At 34.6% G+C, this 12,121-nt stretch overlaps 2 protein-coding genes across 2 annotated transcripts; both read left to right on the top strand.

The window, feature by feature from the left end:
• Window positions 1-1,129: 1,129 nt before the first annotated feature.
• On the top strand, window positions 1,130-4,808 carry LOC130730017 (E3 ubiquitin-protein ligase At4g11680-like). Its single transcript, XM_057581887.1, has 5 exons — window positions 1,130-1,714; window positions 1,988-2,337; window positions 2,707-2,826; window positions 3,962-4,226; window positions 4,358-4,808. Exons 1-5 carry the CDS (start codon window positions 1,655-1,657, stop codon window positions 4,520-4,522), a joined length of 960 nt encoding a protein of 319 aa, XP_057437870.1. The 5' UTR covers window positions 1,130-1,654; the 3' UTR covers window positions 4,523-4,808.
• A 1,437-nt stretch (window positions 4,809-6,245) lies between these two features.
• On the top strand, window positions 6,246-10,655 carry LOC130730018 (protein sym-1). Its single transcript, XM_057581888.1, has 8 exons — window positions 6,246-6,683; window positions 7,122-7,209; window positions 8,410-8,504; window positions 8,846-8,918; window positions 9,009-9,101; window positions 9,220-9,306; window positions 9,975-10,055; window positions 10,399-10,655. The coding sequence occupies exons 1-7, from the start codon at window positions 6,358-6,360 to the stop codon at window positions 10,053-10,055; spliced, it is 843 nt and encodes a 280-aa protein (XP_057437871.1). The 5' UTR covers window positions 6,246-6,357; the 3' UTR covers window positions 10,399-10,655.
• The last annotated feature ends 1,466 nt before the right edge of the window (window positions 10,656-12,121 follow it).

The raw sequence follows: 12,121 nt of genomic DNA on the forward strand, positions 1-12,121 counted from the left end.
CTTACTTGCTGTTAATTACTCACTGTGAATCTGTGATTGATTGCTGCTTATCAAGCACTTAAAATAAATATGAAACCACTGAAAGAGAATTAAACTGCTTCTGATTATGTTGCAGATATGCTGTATCTGCCGGATTTCATATGTTGATGGGACGGAACTCTATCGATGCCTTCCCTGTTCCCACCATTTTCATTGTGAAGCATCTGTCGATGGCTTCAGACAATAGCAATCTGCCCAAGCTGCAGATTAAATATACGTTGAAGTTGCAGGGTCTCAAGTGAAGAGATCCATTCCATTCCAATTTTTTTACCACAATGGAACTGAAGTTCTTTTATTTTGTTTTCACTATGCATTCAATATAGAGTACAACACACATGTTCTGTTTGGCCTCATTCTAACCTGTATATCAAATGTTAGTTTTGGTTATTCACATCGGCAGAAGAGACAGTAAATTATATTCCTCTCACTTCACAAGAAAATGACTGCATTTGCTCTTCATTTCTTCACTATTTGCTCTTCATTTCTTCACTTCATAATATCACAATGCTCAGTTGGATTAATTAAACATCCAAATGCACCAAACATTTAATGTAGAAAAATTATGGTGGCATTGATTCTAAATCAAACCTCAATTTCAATTTATAATTCGGTTCTGCTACATTAACTATTTTTATTTTGTTTTGTGCAGCAAGGCTTTTCTGCTGAGTACATTTGTCTCTTCTTTCTAACATGAATAAAATCAGTAATAGATGGCAGAAAGTAGCATTAGCAATGAGATAAATGATGCTGCAAATCATCCTAAAATTTGAAAGATGTCGCCACCCGTTCGGGAAATTATTTATATGCACCTCGCAACAAATGTCTTTCTTAGGATTCGAACTTGTACTCTCATTCTTATGAGGGTCTAACTTGCTTACCACTAGACCAACACATTATTAATAACTTTTTCATATGTATTTAATTTGTTTTCGCAATTTCGAGCCGGGGTAGAATGTTTTCACAATTTCGAGTCGGTAGAAGTAGAACCATGTAGCTGAATTTACATGTACTCTAGCTGTGGTGGTAAAATAGAGTCGTTGTAAAAGCCGTTGTAGAAAGTAGTGGTTGCACCCTATATATACATAATAACTCATCTCCTCTCACTGCAAGATTCTCATCTTCTCTTCAAATTTTGTAATCTTCTCTCATTTGCAATCTTCTCTTGTTCATATTCTCTCATTGTCTCACATTTGAATAATTCATATAATGGATCCAAACAATTTACCCGACCGGGATACATTTTACAACGAATTGGTAGAGGATTTGATGCGAGAGGAGATGGAGTTTTATCAACAACAAGCCAACACTGTTAGGCCCAAGCGAAGAAGAAGAAGAAGAGTGATAAAGCGAGATTGTGAAGCTGGCAACGATCAAAGAGGAAAAACACAATCATTCCAAGAGACAGCAAAAACAAAAGCCAAATCAGAAGCTGAGAATGCTTCTTCAAGCAAAATTGATATGTCAGCCATGGAAGAAGCTGCTGTGAGTGGAAGAAATGATGTAATGGAAAAAACTGCTTTAGAAAAGAGTTTGGAAAAGAATGACAACCTGATCAAGTGGCATGAAATCCTTATGAAGGACAAATCTAAGATGTCTGAGCAACAAAAAGCAGATCATGAGATCTGTTGTGATTTTATTAGGCGCCAGTTACGCACATTCGATGAACAAGATTCAAGTACAAAATCTATTTCTATGTAATCTTTTAATTATTTGCTTCTTCCGGCTGTAGATCTTTGCTGTTTCGATTCTAGATTTGAAATCGAAGTTTGTATTATACTTTTAAATTCTTAGGTTATAACTGTGTGTATTTTAATCATTCAGCTTTTTAATATTATATGAATATGAATGGTGGATAAAAGTGCTGAATCTGTGTTCCGCGTTTCAATTTTTTTAATGAAGACTCCCAAAGTCTTTGCCTAACGTTTCTCCTTTACATACCTGAACCCAGAACCCAAAATCTGTGAAAGCTAGAACCTGTTTGGTTTTGATTTGGAAAAAAATGGTGTATGGAGCAAGTTGTGCGTTGAGCTATGGAACCATTTGGCGTCAACCGACTCTTCATCTTCAATTCCATAGGTGCTCTTCACTCTCTTTCAACTTAAACTTCAACAACAACAAATTATCCACCTTCCCCTTCAACCGCTCTGGACCCTCACTCACCCAGCTCAGCTTCCATGATTCTCGCCTCTCCGCACTCTCGAATGATGGTTCAGGCGGTACCGGTGGTGGTTCTGGTGGGTGGAATCCTGGCGATGGTGATGATGATGGCGTAGAAAAGTGGTCCTTCTTCCTATCATGGTAAACAAATATTTAAAAAGTAGAAATGATGCGTTTATTTTCATGTTCATGACTTCATCTTGTTTGTAACATACATGTTGGACATAAATCTGAATATACACAACTAGATTTGCTTGGTTAAGTTTATTGAAATAACTTAAAACTCACCTATAAGCTCATTTAACCTTACCTTATAAAAGAAACTGGATTCGGCTATCGATAAGGACTTGTACATGCTTATAGAGGCTTTTGAGCTTATTGTAGCAAGTTTTTCAAATAAACTTATAAGAGAGCAATAATTTTCTGTTGTTTATGTGTGCTTTTGTTTCTATTTATTTACAGTGGCGGGTAATTGAACTTTAATTTTACTCTACAATTCATTGCTTTCAGCGTTAGGAAGGAATTAGAACCTATGAAATCTCTCGCATCAGCTGCTTGTTGGGTGTTTGGATTTTACTGGTTTTTTGTGGGCGGCCAAGCAGCTATCGAAGATTGTCCAGATCTTTTATGGTAAGAACCTTAATTTGGATCTGCGTTTTCCTTTTTGTTTATAGGACAATTAGAATGAATGCCAAGAAAGCATATAATTGAAGTAGTTACAGATTTGTGCAACAGGATAACCTTCATTTTTATGTAAAACAGCAGTTTAAACAAGAATAGATTAAACTACTTGTGAATGTAGAGCTATAGAGTCTCAATGATCTGTTGAGCCCCTAAGTGTTAAAACTGAAAACTATCTGACTTACAGCTGTTCTTAACTAACTAACAGGCACAGATATAATAAGATGCTCTCGAGTATAGCTTAGGCTCTATACTGCAATATCCTCCCTTAAGTTTAACTAGGGTGTGAGAGTGGATGTCAAGGGCTTGGTGAGAGTATCAGGAACTGGGTTGTAGTACGAGGAAACTGTGCTGACTGATGAGGTTATGACAAAGTAATGAAGGAACAGCTCTAACAACCTTAAGCTCTTGTAGGAGAGGCTGAATCCAGAGAACATGATTTGGTTCTGAGAGCTGAGAGCTGAGCTAAGCTTCTATATTCAGCCTCCGTAGAGTTGGTGACAATCATTTGGTTCTGAGAACACCAACACCAAGAGATAAGATTGGAGCCTAAAAAAATGCAGGCACCAGTGATAGATTTGCAGTCATCTAGGACAATGGCCTAGTCCGCATCAGAGAAGCCCCAAATGTGAAGAGGGGATGTAGTTAGAGGATGCAGAAGAAGGCCACAGGACATAGTACCTTTCAGATAACTCGCAATGTGCTTAACTCCAGTCCAATGAGAGTCCATGATATGTGCAGATAGAAGTCGCCTAATAAAAAGCTCCTATTTCTTGTCCGAGATAGTTAAAAAAGTAGTCTCTTGCTAGACCTGTCCAACCGGTTAAGCTTGGCTCTATTTTGTTGGAATTGGGGGGCCTCTTGTTGGGCCTGTTGATTAAGGCGGGGGCTTTCTCAAAATACTCACCTCAAGCCAGAATAAATAGTATTATAATATTTTAGTAATTTACCAATGCAGTACTTGTTTATTTCATCTTCTGACATAAAAAGCTCTTATCTAACATTATTCTGACTGTTATGTTTTCTAGTATAATTTAGGGTATTGTAGAGAACCATCAATGATGTTTTTATCACATTCGTGCAGGGTTATGATGGACTTTGTAGCCTATGATTTATTTTGTACTTACTTTTACATTGGGATGGCGGGTGTAGTTTTCTTTGCTATGATCCTAATTATAGCATTAGCTTATGCTAATGCTACAAGAATCAGAGAAGGTGCATCTGAAGAAGACATCAGGTCACTTCCTAAGTATAGGTTTAGTCAGTCAAATTCATTGATGACAATTGATGACAATATGGAGTCCAATGGAAGTCATACAAGTGAAATTTCTCTCCATCCAGATGATTCTGTGAGTACTGACTGTGTCTCCTTATATCTCCTTATTACTTCCTGAAAATTACTCACCATGATTGATTGATTGCTGTTCGTGATACCATTGAAATACATTATCAAACTAAACTGCTTCTGATTATGTTGTAGGAATGCTGTATCTGCCTGTGTACATATGATGACGGAACAGAACTCTATCGCCTTCCCTGTACCCACCATTTTCATTGTGAATGCATCAGCCGATGGCTTCGGACTAAAGCAACCTGCCCGCTCTGCACATTAGATATACATGGAAGTAGCAGACTAGCAGGGTAGCAAGTCAATCTAATGGGATGGTTCAGCCTATTCAAGCCCATTCTATTTTTTTTCCATGATGGAAATAAAGTGTACTATTTTTCTCACCTTCTATCCTGTTTTATTTTATTTTATTTCTAATGTGCATCTAATGTAAAATAGAACCTACATGTTCTGTTTGGTCTTATTCTAACCTGTATATCAAATGTTAGTTGAGTTAGTTATTCACACCTGCATAAGAGACAGAGTAAGTGAGTAACATTCTATTCCTCTCACTTCACAAGGAGATGACTGCATTTACTCTTCATTTCTTCAATGGTTTGTTCTCGTTGCTTAACATGTGCATTATAACACAATGCACAATGGGGCAATTAAACATCCAAACGCATCATGTATAAAACTATGGCGGGATTGATTCTAAATCAAACCCTCAATTTCAATATCCTACCAATTAGTGTGCGTTTGAATTTTTGTTGAACTCAACGTGGATTCACATTGTAATTCATGTTAAAGTCAACGTGTCAAAATCTTATTTCTTCGATTCACGTTAAACTCAACGTGATAAATTCTAACTTCTTCGTTAGTGCATTGAGAAACATGAAATCACGTTAACGTTGGCTCCAACGCCAATCCAAACATGCATGAATTTCTGCAGCAAACTTTTATGCTTAGTAAATTTGTCCCGCCTATAATCTATGAATAAAAAAGGTTGTTATGATGTGAGAAATGATTTAATAGTATTATTTGGTCGTCTTATAATATATTTTCTTTAATAACTTATCTACCTAAATAGTATTAAAAATCATTATTTGATTTAAAATTTTAAACTTAATTAATAATTAATTAATACAGCCGTTAAATAATCTTTACTGCTTTAGTTTATTTGCCAAGAATAAAGTAATTTCAACATTTAAAATTATAATAATTAATACATTTAAATAATAAAATACCATCAAAAATTGATTTTTTAAATTCAAGTCTCATTAAAACTTTATTAAGTCAAATTGACTATAATATCCTTTTTTGGTTAGACTACCCACAATGGTTTCAACATTCAACACCCTCAACACTCCACTTTTTCTCTTCCCAACATTTCACATCACCTTCTCTCTCCAGTTCAACACTTCATTCAACTTTTACCCACTCCAATGGTTTTTCATTCAACACCCTACCCCACCACTTTTATTTCATATTTTGATTTAATTTTATATTTTTCTTTTTATGATTTCATAAAATTAAAATTTACGATAAAAATTAAATTAAATAAACTATTATCGATTTAATTTAATTTAATGTTTTTTTTATTTATTTAAATTAAATTAAATTAATGTAATATTTTTTAAACGTAAATTAAATTAAAACACTTAACAATTTAATATTTTTTTAAAAAAATATACACAATACGGTACAGGTTTCACAAGGCTGCAGGTTTCACAAAAAAATATACAAAAAAATATGCCACGTGTCACATGCTGCAGGTTTCACAAGTGTTGAAAGTTTTCAACACCTCTCTCCTCCTTCCAACTTTCAACACTCACTTTCAACACCATTAAAACCCCATTTCAACTTTCAACTACCCACTTTCAACACCATTGTGGGTAGTCTTACAATTTGGAAATTTGACTATAATATCTTCATATGTATATTCATATTATAAGTATTTATTTTCTTACTATATGCATAAAAAATAAATATAATAATTAAACACAAATTTCATTAAGATTCCTTTTTTTGAAAACATAGCTTACTAGTCATCTCTTTCTGTAACAAAACAAGGTTAGAGATGTTTTCTTCTGACACTGTCACTGTGAACTGCGAAGTGCTCCAGTGAGTGAAGCGCAAAATCTGCAGCAACAATGGCGTATGGAGCATCAGCATGCTTCGCATTCAGCCATGGACCCATTTGCCGTCAACCCATTTCCGAACCCACTCGCCGCCATCTTCAATTGCCTAGGTGCTCTTCGTCTTCGCTCCCCTTCAACAACAACAAATTCTCCACCCTCCCCTTCAACCGCTCTGGACCCGCCTCTTTCACCGGACTACGCTTCCATGATTCTCGCCTCTCTGCCCTCTCCAACGATGGTTCAGGCGGAACAGGTGGTGGCTCTGGGGACTGGTATTCTGGCGGCGGTGGTGGCGACGGCGGTGCTGATGGCGGAGATAAGTGGTCCTTCCTTTCATGGTAAACAAATGTTCAAAAAAGTATAAAATGTTTTTTTCATGTCCATGGCTTCATCTTGTTTGTAACATGCATGTTACTTAGACATAAATCTGAATTTTATCATAAGCACATTGCTCGGTAAAATTAACTTTAGAGTTTAGACTCACTATAAGCTCTTTTGAGCTTATTTTATTAAGCTTATCAAATTAGCTTATGGATAAGTAGGTTAATGTTGAGCTTATTTCAATAAGCTTATCAATCGAGTGAACCTGTAGGTGATAAGTGCTTATTAACTTAAGCCCTTGATTAAGATGTTTAGTGTTGGTCATAAATTGTTGATATTGTTATATGTCCTTCATTTTATACACTTCTTACAGTTTGTTTACTACTTATTACTTTTCAAACTATTTGATGTGGCTCTAAACCTTCTTTTGGAAATGTATCATGACTTTACCACAGGTACTTGGCTCTTCTTGCAAAACATCCTGTTCTAGTAAAGGCTCTAACATCGGCGCTTTTGACACTAATTGGAGATTTGGTTTGCCAGGTATTACAACTATCTTCTGCATGATTCTCTTTCTACAGATTGTCTAATGTTGTGCAATTGGTGTTATAGATCTTCATGGATGTTTCAATATGTATGGGATACATTAGGATAAATTCCACATAAAATAGAATACTTATGTTAGGCCTCCTGGGTGTGGCTCAAGTGCTTTGCGTTGCTTTATACTAATTTGTCACGTTATGGTTGTGGTGTATGGACAAATGACTGTGGATTATTTTTGAAGCATCAGGGAAGATCTAATGATGATCAAGTTCATGGAATCAAACTGTTTGAATGAGGGTATATACGAATTAAGATTGTAAAATTACATGTAAAGGACACCAGACCGTCAGTTTCTTGTCACTTATTTTGAAGACGATTCAGGATAATTTCACCACTAGCTGAAAATGCCAGTTAGAAACAATTTTGAATATTGTGTTTAGACAACAAGAAAAACAATATGTATAGCCTGAATTGGCTTATTAGTACAATAATTTGATCTCCAAATAGAAAGCAATGGCTGGGAAGTTTCTTGTAAAATCATAACAGAAACCCTTACACTCTTTTTCACATTGGTTAATTTTAAACTTCTCTGGGGACTGGTGAAGGAGAGAGAAATCTGAAGCCTAAGTAGTTTAATGCTTCAGAACTAATCTTACTGATTTCGGTTTTACATTAACTGAAGTATTTTGATTTTAGCAGTCTTGCAAGTATAACTAAATAACTAAGGCCGTTAAATAACTAAATAGATGGCTGTCCATTGAACTACAGTGAGAGAGATTGATAGTCCTTAAGATGATAGATACTTCTTGTTCTCCTGAGGAAGCTTTTGAGAATCCAGTGTCCTTGTTCGCTGCTAATTTATTTCAAATCTCTCTACCATTTATTTGGAATTATTTTTTTCTCTATTCTCTGACTCATTTCCTACTTAATGTTTATGCCTTGTGTCTTCAATTTCTTTTTGCAACTGACTAGTAGGAAAGTGATGCATTTTTTATTTTTGCTTTCTCAATTTTATATCTTCACTCACATGACAGCTTGGTCAATCGTTGCTTTTGGTATCAAGCTTGCTATGACATAGCATTTGAATTATTTTTAACCGGAAGCGTTATTAAGCCAATACATAATTTATTTTTTGAAGTATTGAGGCCTTCATTCAGTTACACTTATTAAAATTTTAAATTTACTCTTTATTTTCCTCAGCTTGTGATAGATAAGGTGCAGTCACCGGACTTCAAGAGAACATTCGTCTTCAGTCTGCTTGGTTTTGTGTTGGTGGGTCCAACATTGCATTTCTGGTAATGCCTTTGACTCTGTCCTGTTCCCAACAGTTAACTTTGTTTGTAGTCAATTGATAGTGATAATGTTTTAAATAATGTAAAAAAATCCATGCCAGTGCAATTATGTTGTAAGTTATAGTCCTATCCTGCGTGCAGTTCTTTTGTAGCAAAAACATTGCAAATATTTATCCCCTCCCCCAGTGAATATTATTAGAAAAATCAAATGAAGATTCACTTATGAGATTCTTGGTGTCAAATTTATGAGACTTTGTGCATATGTTAACGTGGTCACTAGAGTTTGTATGAAGAGTAGGAATTTTAATCCATTATCTTTCCTGACATTTTCTTTGAAACTATAGGTACTTTTATCTGAGTAAATTGGTAACACTTCCTGGAGCTTCAGGTGCAATTTTGCGGCTTGTAATTGATCAGGTGAGATATTTCCATCGGTCACTTCGTATCTATCATTAAGTATGTTCTTGTTTGATATTTAATTTTGACTGTGATGAAACATGATTGCAGTTCATATTTTCTCCGATATTCATTGGAGTTTTCTTAGCTAGCTTGGTGACACTGGAGGGAAGCCCATCACTAGTTGTACCTAAGCTTAAACAGGTTTTGGTGACAGATTTTTTTGTCCTGTATCTGCCTGTAAAATTGTGTATTCATGGAGCGGTAATGTTGTTGTTGTTTTGATTGACATTGAATACTCATCAAGAAATTGGTTTTGTAGGAATGGTTTTCTTCTGTTCTAGCAAACTGGAAATTATGGATACCTTTCCAATTTCTCAACTTTAGATTTGTTCCACAACAATTTCAGGTTAGACTATGGGAATTTGACTTGACCACATGCATAGTCTGTTCATCATTCTGAAATCTGTTGGATTTTTAGTATAGTGAATGAAATGAACCTAGTTTTCTTTCTTCAAATTCATTTGAACATACTATGTTTTCTATATTTTGTTAATTACTTCTAATGGAATCTCAAAATTCTTAAAAGAAGTATGTTCTATTGATCTGTCAATAGACACACAAATAGAAAACCTTTGTTATCCTTTTGTAGTTAAACAACAGTAGAAAATAGCTCATAAGGATGGTATTTTTTGTTGACATTTCTTTCTTCATTTTACTTCATATTTGGATCTTTGGGATGCTATATGCTATATGTCCTTTTCCAAGTGAAGCATTACAAGGGTTCTCAGTTCATTGTTTCCTTTCTTTTTATTCAAACAAGCACATGCATATGCATATATACATTGTGTGGTCTCACAGAACTATTATTGATATTGTATAGTTCATTTAGAAATGGTAGAAAAAGGAGATAATTATATGGTTATGCTTGCTGACAGTTACAGGATATTTTCCCCTGCTGTTTTTTCTATGTTGACTGTAAACATTGACCTCATGACATACAAGTTTTTTCTTTGACTTGCTTCTCCATTTTCATAATGTTATCGCTGATTTAAAAATATATGGAAACAATTTCAGGTTCTTGCTGCTAATGTTATTGCTTTAGTATGGAATGTTATTCTCTCATTTAAGGCACACAAAGAAGTTCTTCAAAAATAGGTAAGCTTTATATTCCATGAATGCATAACACCTAGTTTTAATTAGTCTCCAACTCAGAAATTCAAATACACACGAGCACGAGGCCAGAAGAAAAAATGTTTCCTGCATTAACAAAACTATAATCAGACCTTTTACATCAGCAACTGTTGGAAATTCCTAGAAATGTTTTAACCAATAACTGCTTCAGAGTTCAGACATGTGGTGATTTTTTTATCTAGGAATCCCAGTCTTACGTATGCACAATACTGGCATTGTATTTTTCTATTTTTTTAATATAGTAGCTTAGCTGATGAAAGCATGTAGTACATAGTAATGATTTTTATCTTTGTTGATTATCCTTCAGAATTGTTCAGGCTAGTTTCTTCTGGGGAGCTATAGAAGCTGTGCTCAAGTCTTTTAAATGCGTGTTTCGATTGGCTCTGAGGACAAACTCCATAGCACATTTACCATTTGTAGCTTCTTTATCAAAGCGATTTCACACATGCAAACACACTATAAAAGTTTTGGTTATTTAGGTCAAAATGAAGACCAGTTGTTCTATAAACTCACATGAAGAATTTTGCGTGCAGTTTGGTTAATTCAATCTTCAATATTTTATCATGTATGCAGATTCGGCAAAATTTAAATTACCTGTAGACTGCTAATAGAGTCCTACCCTTTTAACTGGGCAATCAAATAGTGAAACAAATATTTAAATGTTTTTTAAAAACTCTTTTCATATAATGAAATTAAAAAGAAGAATATACTTTGTACCAAAAAAACACCAGCAATTTATTGGTCTAGAGATAAGCAAACTAGACACTAGACCCGCAAGAGTGAAAATACTAGTTTGAGTCATTATTTATTGGGAGAGATAGTTACAGTTTTTCGAACAGGTGAGAACATCCATGAAAGAAAAATTAAGGAAGAAATGCAAGCTCTATGTGACCCACATTAACCAATATTGTTTTTTTTCAAAGAAAAAGACCAATATTCTGATTATTATTTTTTGACTATTTGGAGATCATGAATATTTTTCTGAAAATAAATCCATTAAGAATAAAGCACCTTGAGAACATTTTTCACAATGAACCCATAGGTAGGGGTGTAAGCGGGTATGATCCGATCCGCGAATCTGATTAAACCGATCCAAACCGAACATATTATGGTGAGTTGGATTAGATCATTAGTTCGGTTCAGATTTTTTTTTACTGAATCCGATCACCATCGGTTCGGGTATCAGATTTAGGGATTGAAAAACCGATCAATCCGAACCAACCTAATGAGATAATTTTTTTACATTAAGCTTAAACAATTTCAGCCCATTACATTACATATTTATATTTGTATTAGAGATGTTAGTTTTATTTAGATTATATGGATTATGTCATTATCGAATGTTTCGTTCTTTAAAAATGTTGAATTTTTCTATATTATTTATAATTTTTCATGTTTTTAGAATAACTTTCGTGTACATTTCCAAATAATATTTTTTTATTTCAAATCCGACCATCCGAACCGAACCAATCTGATTGAGATCGGGTTGGTTTGGCTCGAATTTAGAAGTAAAAATCATGAAATCCGAACCAACCCAAACCAAACATGTTTAATTGGTTCAGACATTTAATCTCCCTAAATCCGAACCAGTCCAATTACACCCCTACCCATAGGGATATGCTTCTATTACACCCATGTTTGGCTCGCCAACCCATTTGCTTCTAGAAAATATTTGGCTCATCGTCAAACAATTAACCACACTCTTCTCTTAGCTTGATCAATCAGATTTCATTAAGAATTTTGAAAAAAAAAAGATTTCATTAAGAATTGACGATTTATTAGCACAAAATGTCTCTAATAAAGATTTATTCGCTTTCAAATTTTTTCTAAAGAGCAGACTGACTATAAACACAGTTTTCACCAGTTGGGCGGCTACTAAAAATACATCTAAAAACTTGAAAAAATGACTTTTAAGAAAGAAAAAAAGAAAAGAATCAACGACACTCTAGTTCCAGAAGAAAACGAAAATAGTCCAAAAAAAAAAAGTGTTGGTTCAGGTAGCAAGGCTCACCAGGCATTGTGGGCTAGAA

Source organism: Lotus japonicus, chromosome 1 (genome assembly GCF_012489685.1).
Source record: "Lotus japonicus ecotype B-129 chromosome 1, LjGifu_v1.2".
NCBI classification, from domain to species: domain Eukaryota; kingdom Viridiplantae; phylum Streptophyta; class Magnoliopsida; order Fabales; family Fabaceae; genus Lotus; species Lotus japonicus.